At 41.6% G+C, this 11,894-nt stretch overlaps 1 protein-coding gene across 2 annotated transcripts in view; it reads right to left on the reverse strand.

Moving 5' to 3' along the window:
- FILIP1 (filamin A interacting protein 1) overlaps nucleotides 1–11,894 on the reverse strand; it is an 87,785-nt gene that overhangs the window by 43,786 nt on the left and 32,105 nt on the right. For both annotated transcript variants that reach the window (XM_015817486.1, XM_015817485.1), the window contains exon 2: nucleotides 7,185–7,463. In XM_015817486.1, the coding sequence (XP_015672972.1) occupies nucleotides 7,185–7,457 (273 nt within the window). In that variant the 5' untranslated portion in view covers nucleotides 7,458–7,463. The remainder of the gene's footprint in view (nucleotides 1–7,184; nucleotides 7,464–11,894) is intronic.

Genomic DNA, 11,894 nt, shown 5'->3' on the forward strand with positions numbered 1-11,894 from the left:
TGCCAATACAGACTGCGTACGGTCGGTGAGGAAGGAGGAGAACCACTGCATAACAGTGCCTCCCACTCCCAACTCACCGAGACGCCGCAGCATGATACCGTGGTCCACGGTATCAAAAGCCGCTGAGAGGTCCAAAAGCACAAGGACAGAGGAATAACCCCTGTCCCGGGCCCTCCAGAGATCATTCACCAACGTGACCTTAACTTCCCTCCTCCTCCCTTCCCCCTCCACTCGGCTCTCAATCCCCCCGTTGTTAATCTGTCTTTCCTCTATTCCTTCCCTCCCCCCATCTCTATCGCCTGTCACGCTGGCCTTACTATCCCCCCCACCTTCCCCCACACATTCTCTATCTTTTTCCTCTCCTCTCTGCCCCTCTTTTACCCACTTTCTCTGGTCATACAAACCCTCCGTGTCATCCAGTTCCTCCCCCTCCACACTCCCCTTTTTTTGCTGTGTTGCTGGTTCCACTGCCTCCTGCTCCCTATCCCCCTCCTCTTGCTCCTCCTCCTCGCTTCCGATCCAGTTGCTGTCCTTCATTCTCTTCGTTCTCTGGGGTCTCTTTGCCACTCTTCTCGCCCACCCTTTTACTTCCATTTCCTCTCTTCCACCTCCTTTCGATTCTCATTCCTCACATTATTACTCCGTCCTTCCTTCGTTCCCTCCCCCCATCTCTGTTGTCTGTCATCCCGCTCCTACTGCCCCCCCACTCTCGCCCACGGCATATCCCCTATCCTCTTTCTCTCCTCTCCGTCCCTCCTTTGCTCGCTTGTTCTGCTCGTACGGCTCCTCCGTGTCCTCTGCTTCCTCCCCCTTCCCACTCTCCTTTTCTCGCAGTGCCGCCGGCCCCACCATCCTCCGCTCCTTATCCCTCTCCTCTTGCTCGTCCTCCTTGCCTCCGATCTGGTTGTTATTCTTCATTCCCTTCATTCTCTGGGACCTCGTTGCCATTCTTCTCACCCCTGATAAATTGAAGGACAAAAAGGACAACTATAAAAAGTGGAAAGAGGGGCACATAACTAAGGGCAGAATATCAGTCTACAAAGATGAATTGAGGAAAGCTAAGGCTCAAAATGAACTAAGGCTTGAGACAAAACTCAAAAATAACCCCCCCCAAAGCTTCTTTCAACATGTAAAAAACAAGAAAAAATTCAAGGAAATGATTGGTCCATTAATGACAGAAAGTGGCAAGAAGGTGACAAGCAACAGGGAGAAAACAGAACTGCTTAAGTTGTTTTTTTGCATCCGTCTTTACACAAAAGGAAAAAAACCCAGTCCAACCTATCAAAAACACTACCATAAAAAACAGATTAGGAATACAAGTTAAAATAGGCAAGAAAATGGTGAGCATCTGTCCATCCTAGAAGAGTTCAAATCATCAGGACCAGATGGATTACACGCCAAGGTTGGCAAGTATGATCTCAGAACCACTGAACTATATCTTTCAAAGGTCCTGGAGCACCAGGGAGCTACTAGAAGACTGGAAAAGAGCTGATGTAGTTCCCATCTTCAAAAAAGAAAAAAAAATGAGACTTCTGATTTGCGTTGTGGTGGAACAGGATGCAGGAAGGCAGGGCTCTGCCTTCCATGCCCGATTTCGCCCTGCTGGATGCCCTAAAAAGGGCCTAAAATCACCCCAAAGAGGCAATGAAGAGGAAGGGTGCCTTGTCGATCATGGAGAGATGGCAGTTTTTCCATTCAATCCAAGGAAAGCCCTCCAAACCAGCAGGGGAAAGACTGGCTACATTCCTGTGACTGGCCATTAGCTGCTGACAACTGAAGAAGAAAAAAGCAACAATTAATACATCGTAAACAGCATGTTTGGAACTAGGTGAGAATATTGATCCTTTCTTTACTATTTTACAACTGAATTTCCTGGGAAATGTTCCCAAGAAGCTAAAAACCTCTGAATGTAAACGGAACTGGCATTTTAATTTCATGGGGGACAGAAATATACAATACTGAAGTAGAAGTAACATAAAGCTACAGTTTTGATAAAATTGAGAACTGAGATAACTTTTAAGATTTTCTCTTTGAAAAAAAAATATTGAGGTGAAATATAAGAAATACATCCTTTGTTTTAAGAGTGGAAAATGGACTTTGAATGACATCTAATGGTGGATTTGTGTATAGCACTATAATTTGCTTCCTGGCTGCTTGGTGATTCCTAGCTCAGGAGAACAGCTGGCAATGAATTTTTTTTGGCATACTTATCACCCTGACCTTCTTGGATTATAAATACCTACTGAGCTTGGACTTTTAACTTCAAGAGCTAGTGGGAGAGAAAGAAAAATTTGACCTTGGACTACACCTGGCTGGGAGAGACTTTTGAGCTGTTTTCAGAGAGGTTGAACATTTTGAAAACTTCAAACATTGTGGGTTACAACCTTGCCTGATTGACAATTTTTGGATATTTGAGACAAAGGATCACTATAAAATATTGCTTTCAGGATTGAACTTATACTTTGGAATCTATTGGATTGTAAAGGATGCATATAAAGACCAGAAAACTAGAGGAAACTTTAATCTACTCTTACTGAGACTGGTGATACTAGAGAATCTCCAGGAATCATACCTCAAGAAAAAACAAACACCTTTCAGAAAGAAATATATCCTATGCTACAACTAATTCACCAAACAATTATTGAATGCAAAGAGGACATAAAAAGAAATCATAATGAGACTAAAAACAATTTCAACAATATAAACGAGCAAATCTCCAAATTAAATCTACAGCTAGAAAGTTCCCAGATAATGAGTACAAAGTATGAACAAATAATCCAGAAATCAGAAGATGAAACAGAGGAAATGGATTTAGATATGGAAGAGATAAAAGAAGGGAAATATAAATGACTATATACAAACAAAACACTGCAAGACTTAGCTCTAACAATGAAAATACAAAAGACCTTTTACCTCTTAGGTCTGCAAAATATATCTGATGGCAAGAAATAAGATTTTAAAAAATAGAATATAGAGCTGTTAGGGGAAATGGGAGACAGGGAATGAAAAGACAAATGGAGGGAGAAAGGAACTAGGAGTTGTTTAAGGAATATAAATGGGTGGAATTCCCCCCCCCCCAAAAAAAATACCCTACCTAAATTGTCTTCCTCGTGCCAGGCAATTTTTACAAAAATAGAAAGAAAATTCCTGGGCAATCTAATTGCCCTTGGAAAGTTACTTGGCAAAGAAAGAAAGCGAGAGTCAGATTTAAAAAACAGAAGATTTGACCTTCTAGAGGGGGCATTATATGTTTAAATGCTTGCTTGAATAAGATTAAAAGAACAGATGACCCTTAGATATAATTAGACTTTTATAATGAAAGTTATGATTTAGAATTAAGATAGCATTTTTTTCTTTTTTCTTTGATATGGGAAATATGAAGATAAGAGGAGGATTGATATGATAAAACGTTTAGCTATATAAATGTAATTAATATTGAGAAAATCATAACTGATAAAGATATTTCAAATACTGATGGGAAATCAAACCTTAACAAGAGCACAAAAGACAGGATATTGATTAATGAATTGACATTATTGATTTATGAATTGATATTGTTTTTTGTATGATATTAGTAAAATATGATGAAGATGCTTATATTTAACTCTGTATACATTAACAGTACTAAAAATTGTAACGGTGTAATAAGGGGAAAATGGAAAAAATATTGAGAAGAAAGGAGGATCAGGGAAAAAAATACTAGATTGTGTAGTATTGAACAGATTTATATTGAAGAAGTTAATGCTAAATATTTGAACCCAGACACCTTGTTGTTTACTAAGCACTAAAGACTGTAATTCTTAAAAATTAATAAAACCTTTATAAAGAAAAAAGAAAAAGCGCTCCATGGCATCGGACCTGGATATCTCCGAGACCGCCTTCTGCCGCAGGTTACCTCCCATCGGCCGGTACGCTCCCACAGAGTGGGTCTCCTCAGGGTGCCGTCAGCCAGACAGTGCCGGCTGGCGACCCCCAGGGGGAGGGCCTTCTCGGTGGGAGCCCCCACCCTCTGGAACGAACTACCCCCAGAGATCCNGCGCAGGGCCAATAGGACTGTCCTTGGGTATATTAAAATGTCCACAGTCAAAGGAGGAGGGAAGGGGGGGAGGGCAAAGATGTCCAGTTTCGGCCACACCCACGAGTCTGGTCTCTGGAATAGTTCTTAGGTCTTAGGTCCTCCCGAACCTCCAAGGGCCGCTGGGAAGGCCATCGGGGCCACCGGGACCGCCAAAAGGGCCACCCGAAGGCCACCGAGGCTAGGGTGGTTTGCCCAGGGGCCCATTGGGAGGGCCATCGGGGCCACTGGTCCAGATTCTTAAAGGCCACCGTGGCTACCAGAAGGCCCCCAGGCCCGGGAGGGCCGCAGGAAGGCCGTCATGGCCGTCGGAGATGTCTTCGCGGCCAAGGGAAGCCACCGGCCGCCAGAAAACCGCCGATCACCAGAGGATCACCCACGGGTCGTCGGGGCCATCGGCGAGGCCGGCGAGGCCGTCCGAGGTCTCCAACAAGGCCACCGCCGAAGCCACCGCCACCGCCGCCGGGGCCACCGAGGCCGTCGTTGGGGCCGCCGCCACCGAAACCGGCAGGGCTACCACCGTCGCATTATGGCTGCTTATCTTCCAACAAAAATAAGACCATTTGCCCCCCCTCCAATCCTACTGCATTATTTAACATGCATTATACAGAACAGAAGAATTAACCCTCATTAAGAAAGTGATCAGTTACACATACGCAACCATATTAAATTATTGAAATTCTCTGCCCTGCCAGAATCTTCATTTTAGTTTGCTTTACACTTACGATCGTCCTTTCTCTGGCCAGGCTTCACATTTCTTCATTTGGCCACTCCAGGGTATATATGAGGATATAGATTTAAAACTCATTAGGGAAATTACTTCATAAAACATAGACAAGTCTTTGGAACCTTTATCTCACTAGCAGCTTTTCTTTGAGATTAACAGACCGTGTGAATCAATGCAAATTGAGTTTCCTTTCCCTTATTTTGCTAGGATAAGGCTTTCTGCATTTTGGGGTCAGTTTTTCCAGTTGTCTGAGAATACTTAATGTGTAAGGCAGTTACCAGGCAGGTTTCTTGGTAGGTAATCATTGTTTCTTTTCTCACCAATGAATTTTGGGATCTTGTTCTGAGACAGTTGATATCATGCTGATGATGTCATACAGGTATAGATGGTGAATAACAGAACTCTCATTTCCTTATAGCAGCGGTTCTCAACCTATGGGTCGCGACCCCATTTGGGGTCGATCGGCCATTTCACGGGGTTCGCCAAGCAAGGCTGTCCGCCATTTTTTTCCCCTTTTCCGGCGGGTGCCTTACCTCCCTTGAGCTGGACCAGCTGGTGGTCGGCCTGCTCTGTCTCTGCCGCTTGCCAGCTACGCCTCAGCCGGCGCAGGGGGCGGAACCACGCATGTGCGGCGCTTCCGGGCAGGGAAAGTCCTCAACGTACGGCCGGTTGGGTAGTCCTCGACTTATGACTGGTTTAGTCCTCGACTTACGACCGGTTGGGGGTCGCGGCATTAAAAAGGTTGAGAACCACTGCCTTATAGAGATCAGGGGATGCTGTTAATATTTTTGATGTTGAAAATGAGATTCACAGGGCAGATTTTTCTTTCTCACAAACAAGGGGAGGACGGGAGGGGCTGCAAATATCCTCTCTAATATCTTACAACGATATGTTTTGATAGACTGAAGGCAACAGAGTTCTATTCCATTTTCCTCAACTCAGTTTGAGTTTTTTTTCTGCAAAAGATTGCTCTCTATCTAGAGTGTGATTCAAGTGGAACCAGCCTCCACCTTAACATGACAGGACAATAGAAAAACAAAAGCAGACTCTTTCCAAAATAGCCAACCAGAGACTAGCATTTGGGTTTGTTCTACAGACAAATTGTGATCAAGCTACTACTGTATTCTGATTCATTGGAAACACTGGAAGACACTTCTGAGCATGTGCAGAACACATGCAGAAGTATTTAACCCAGGGGTAGGCAACCTTGGCTCTTTTATGACTCGTGGACTTCAATTCCCAGAATTCCTGAGCCAGCATGGCTCAGCTTGGAAACTCTCCCTTTCCTCTCAGCATGGCTGGCTCAGGAATTCTGGGAGTTGAAGTCCACGAGTCATAAAAGAGCCAAGGTTGCCTACCCCTGATCTAACCACTACTAGAGGCAGCAAATTACATGCCTTGAGGAAGTAAATCACACTGTCCTTGCAGATCACTGAAGTGAGTCATGTAGCTTTTGTAATGTAAAATCTCTCCTCAAAGTAAAGAGCAACCTTCTCATGGGAGGGGGTTGGGGAAGGACAAGAGACCAAGATGGCAAGAGGGACCATGGGATTGAAACCACACTCCTTTGTATGCACATTCCCTTTCCTGCAGATACCTGTGCTTTTCCCATATGCCTAGTTCGTGGTTTTACCATGCTGTGGGAACTCGGCCATTGTCTTAGCATATTCTGGAACCACATTAGCTCTGTAAACTATAACAAAGGTTATTTATTTGAGCACAACATTTTTGGTAAGCATAGAAGTTGTGTTTTGTTAACCCTTTATTATGTAAACCCAGCCATAGCATTAGAGAGAGTTTGATAGATGACTTAGTAGGAGAGAAGGAATGGAAGAAGACTATCCCCAGCAGATGGCTTTTCATCCTCTGCTGAAAAACTTGTAATAACAATAGCACTTAGTCTTATATACTGTTCCATAATGCTCTACAGCGCTCTCTGGGTGATTTACATTGTCATCATGTTGCCCCCAACAATGTGGGTCATCATTTTACCGACCTCAGAACTCCAAGCTGTGGGCAGAATTTGCCTGCAATACCACATTTTAACCATTGCGTCAACAGTATAGATAGATAGATAGATAGATAGATAGATAGATAGATAGATAGATAGATAGATAGATAGATAGATAGATAGATAGATAGATAGATAGATAGATAGATAGATAGATAGATAGATAGATAGATAGATGGCAGGCAGGCAGGCAGGCAGATAGACAATTAGTTTCTTTCAGCTGTGGGCAGAGTTAGCACCTGCAATAATGCATTTTAACCATTGTGCCACCAGGACTCCTAATAGCAAAATGTTATTGCTAGGTCACAAATATTTTATTTTATATTTAATGAACAAACATCTTACAACAAATAATTAGATTTTATATATACCTGTAGCTCTCCTTCCATTATACTCAGGAGCCGGATGAGGTCCTCTTTGGAAAGTTCTATTGATTTCTTGCTTTTTCGCTCATTAGGCCCTTGTAATTTGCTGCGCTGCTTCACAGTTCCTGGACCTAGGATTTCATCTTCTTTTTGATTAGATTTCTTCTTTTTCTTTGCATCTTCCTGAAAGTTTTGATTTTCTGAAGTGTTCATAATAGCCTTTGACTTGGGTAACTGCTCATTGGATGAGCTCTCACCAGCTTGATTTCGAGATCGCATTTTGACCTAGATAAAAAAGGGAAAAATTAAATGCAAGACTGGGTAAGTTTCCTTCTACATTTTCAAGAAATCACAACTTATCAATTTGCACAGGAGTCTCAAGACAACCAAGAATGAATCTATTGTAATAGTCACACTATGAATTTTTTCACATCATTATAAATAAACATCTGTTTACAACATTGGGCAAAAAATATTATGTAATATTCAATCAGAATAGAGCTGGAAGGGACCTTGGAGGTTTTCTAGTCCAGCCCCCTGCTCAAGCGGAAGACCCTATATCATTTCGGAAAAATGACTGTCCAGTTTCTTCTTAAAAACCTCAAGTGATTGAGCACCCACAACATCTGAAGGCAAGCTATTCAATTGGTTAATTGTCCTCACTGTTTGGAAGTTTCTCTTTAATTCCAGATTGCTTCTTTCTTTGATTAATTTCCATCCATTGTTTCTTGTCTTGCCTTCTGGTGCTTCGGAAAATAAATTTACCCCCTCCTCCTTGTGGCAGCCTCTCAAATACTGGAATACTATCATGTCCCCCCTAGTATTTCTTTTCTCTAGCCTGGCCATTCCCAAATCCTGCAACCGGTCTTCATATGTTTTAGTCTCCAGGCCTTTAATCGTCTTAGTTGCTCTTCTTTGCACTTTTTCCAAAGTCTCTACATCTTTTTTGTAATGTGGTGACCAAAACTGGATGCAGTAATCCAGTACACCATCTAAATATAAATTTAAATACATAAACAAGCTTCACGTATTCACCACTGCAATGCAACAGTGATGAAAATTGCTGTAATTGGTCACTAGAGAAAGAAAAAGAAAAGGAATTGCATGGCTGCATCATATACTGTAGGTTCTCTGGACTTCCTGATTGGGAAGAATGATTCTAAATTTTAAGGAAAATTCAGAAGCATTTCATTGATTTCAGGATGCTAGAAGCCAAGCACCTTTTGAAGCTGCTTCACAAAGGAACACAGTTGTTGCTGCTGCTTCTAAAAGCTTAGCAGTGAACTTGTTTTGTATCATTATGAGGCATTGTCCATCGTTGTGGTAGCAGGAAGATACCTGTGGGGATTATTTTGCATGCACAGAAGTTTTTTGCAGCTACTGGACCTTCCAGAAGTAGTCTCAGGGTGACATGAAGGCTTTCCAGGGGCTAAACTACAGCATCTTCACACCTCAAGAAAGCAAACCCGATTGCAGTGAAGTATCTCACAGCCACAAAGGATGGCCATCTAAACTGGTCTAGTAGACCATCTTTTATCACCTTATTTCTATTAGAACATTGTTCAAACATAGATATATAATGGCTACTGGAGTCTTGTGACTAAATAGAATTTAAATATCACTCCTTAACATACATATTTTCTCAAAAACAATGGTTAACGAAAATCAGCTTCCTAATGGTATTCTTGGCTCTGGGAGAATAATATCAGTAGAATCCCTTTTTTTACTCAACAGCCTAATTGTTGGGCTTTTCTTTTATCTTTGAGAAGGGAAGAAACTATGTTGATATTAAAACAGCAGCTCTCACAGCGTTCCTTTGACTATAGCTTAGCTATAGGAATTATTGAGGATAAAGCAGGAAAGCCTGAAATTCTGGTCTCCCTGGCATTCAAACCAGAAATGGCCACAGGCCCAGCCACAAAATGGCTTAATGTTCCATACCAATTTAGTGATGCAATACAAAGCCATTGTTTGCTTAACAATATTGTATTGCGTTAATCATAGGATATGAGTTTCACAGAACATGCTAAGCCAAACAAAGCCCAGTATAAAATAGTACAAAAGGTGAACCCAGTGTGTATTGGTGTGTTGTTATTCTTTTTATCATTTTGCCATTTTAGCTGATTAATTTAGTTTTACCAGATAGGCTGCCGATTTGACTTTCTATTTTAATTTTGTTTGGTTTTGCTATTGTGAATAGTTTTACATATAATTTGGTACGGTTAAAGAGCTTGATAAGAAGATGGGATGCAAATGTTTTCATTCCATGAAATATATCATCAATTTAGTCTGAAACAGACAAGGGTAGCACAGCAACATATTTTTGAATCATGTCATTATGGTTATGTTATATTATTAGTGTTGTGGTTAAGGCATCAAGTTAGAAACTGGGACACTGGCAATGCTAGTCCCTCCCTAGGGACAAAGCCATCTGGGTGACAATCACTTCACAAGACAAGTTTGGATGCTTTCACAGATGTGCGCTCTCAGTATAACATCAATTTATCTTTCACATAAGTAGAACAATAATCAAGAGTAAATACCAAAGACAGCACATTAATATCAACTGACAGCATGCCAACTCAACGTTTTCTTTTAAAAAATACTATTTCACACATTCAACTGAAAAGCGAATGATATTATGAGGCACTGATGTACATATCTTTAGAGAAAAAATTCCAGGCTTATGCGTGAGAATACTTGCACATAGGCAAATAAATTCTTATTGTGATACAAGAAGGCAGCTGAGACAAAGTAAAATGAAATGAACAGAACAAATACAGCAGGGGAAGTACCTACGAGAGGAAAGATTGTTAATACCAGCTATCATTTAGAATAACTTTTAGAGGATGCGTGGTCATAAAACCTAATATTTGATCTTTGGAAGGACCTGGGGACAATTTATGATACTTTCAGGGTGGGTTTCCAGAACATCTGAGTCAGGGAGGACAATGTTGGAGTATACTGTAGCCTCCAGACTTTACATGGTCTAAGGCAAAATGTCTCTGCTGGGTTTTTGTTGAGTCCTGCCCTCCATACCAGTGGCTTACAGCAGCTTCCATATTGATCCAACTATCATTGTCCCAAAGTAAAAGTAATAAGGTTAGACTTTATATCTCTTCAATTATTCCCGAGTGATGCTACGAAGTCACTAACCACTGAGAAAGTGGTTCAAGTAGGCTTATATATCAGTGATGGCCACAGTCTGCTGAGCAGTTGATTTTCTCAACATTTTAATTTCTCACAATGACCCCCGAATATTGTAGGACTGTTTTAAATTTTTATTTTCATGCTGACTTTCTATTCAAAATGAATAGTCAAGGAATCTAATACTTCACAGTACAAAAAAATATTAAAATTAAAATCAAGTAAACTTTGTTGAGTGATCGGAGATGGAGTCAAAAGTATCTGGAAAACTACAGATTGCTTTATAGTATTTCTTGCTTTAATTTTGTTTTTTTTTCACATAGGCCTCCCAAATGTATGTTTTGGTGCACTCTGGTTATATATATATATATATATATATATGTAGGTCTTTAGTTATTCGGGTTTTCTCCCGCGTAGAATTAAAAGTACCTTGGCGACGTTTCGACGAAGTCACATTCGTCATCTTCAGGCTGGTGTCTTCAGCTTCGTGCTGAAGACACCAGCCTGAAGATGACGAATGTGACTTCGTCGAAACGTCGCCAAGGTACTTTTAATTCTACGCGGGAGAAAACCCGAATAACTAAAGACCTACATACAAACACCCGCGAAAACCTCAGAAAACATATATATATATATATATATATATATATATATATAATATGTTCTGAAGGACTGTTTATATTTTGTTATTATTAAAATAATAATAATGACATAAATTGTAATTCTACATTTGGCTGTGGATCTTACTTGATAGTAGCTTTCTTTCATGGCTCTATAGGAAAGATAGATAGCTTCTTTTTTTAGAACAGTGGTTCTCAACCTTTTTAATGCCGCGACCCCAACCGGTCGTAAGTCGAGGACTAAACCGGTCGTAAGTCAAGGACTAAACTGGTCGTAAGTTGAGGACTACCCAACCGGTCGTAAGTCGAGGACTTTCCCTGCCTGGGAGTGCCACGCATGCGTGGTTCCGCCCCCTGCACCGGCCGAGGCAAAGCTGGCAAGCGGCAGAGACGGAGCAGGCCAACCACCAGCTGGCCCAGCCCAAGGGAGGTAAGGCACCCGCCGGAAAAGGGGAAAAAAATGGCGGACAAAAAAAATGGCGGACAAAAAAAATGGCGGACAGCCTTGCTTGGCGACCCCCATGAAATGGTCGATCGACCCCAAATGGGGTCCCAACCCACAGGTTGAGAACCACTGTTTTAGAAAGAAAGAAAGAAAGAAAGAAAGAAAGAAAGAAAGAAAGAAAGAAAGAAAGAAAGAAAGAAAGAAAGAAAGAAAGAAAGAAGCTCCCTTTTTTTCCCCCTGACAGTGCATTTTCATGTTATTTTTCTCTCCAAAAGATCGCCAGGCTAATCCACGAGGAAGACAACAGAAAATACAGAATTGGCTACTTTTTTTTCCCTGGACTGACATTTAACTCTGATGCTGTTGGCCGATTAGGCCTGGAGCCAGCAGAGGTGAAATGTCACATAGGAATGTGGGGCTAGACAAGAAGGAAATGGTCTGGAAGGGAGCCTTTTGTATCTGTTATGCATTACCAGCTGGCAAATGTGACAGGAAAAGAAGGAA

The sequence above is a fragment of the Protobothrops mucrosquamatus genome, unplaced genomic scaffold, assembly GCF_001527695.2.
Source record: "Protobothrops mucrosquamatus isolate PMUCROS unplaced genomic scaffold, P.Mucros_1.0 scaffold594, whole genome shotgun sequence".
NCBI classification, from domain to species: Eukaryota; Metazoa; Chordata; class Lepidosauria; order Squamata; family Viperidae; genus Protobothrops; species Protobothrops mucrosquamatus.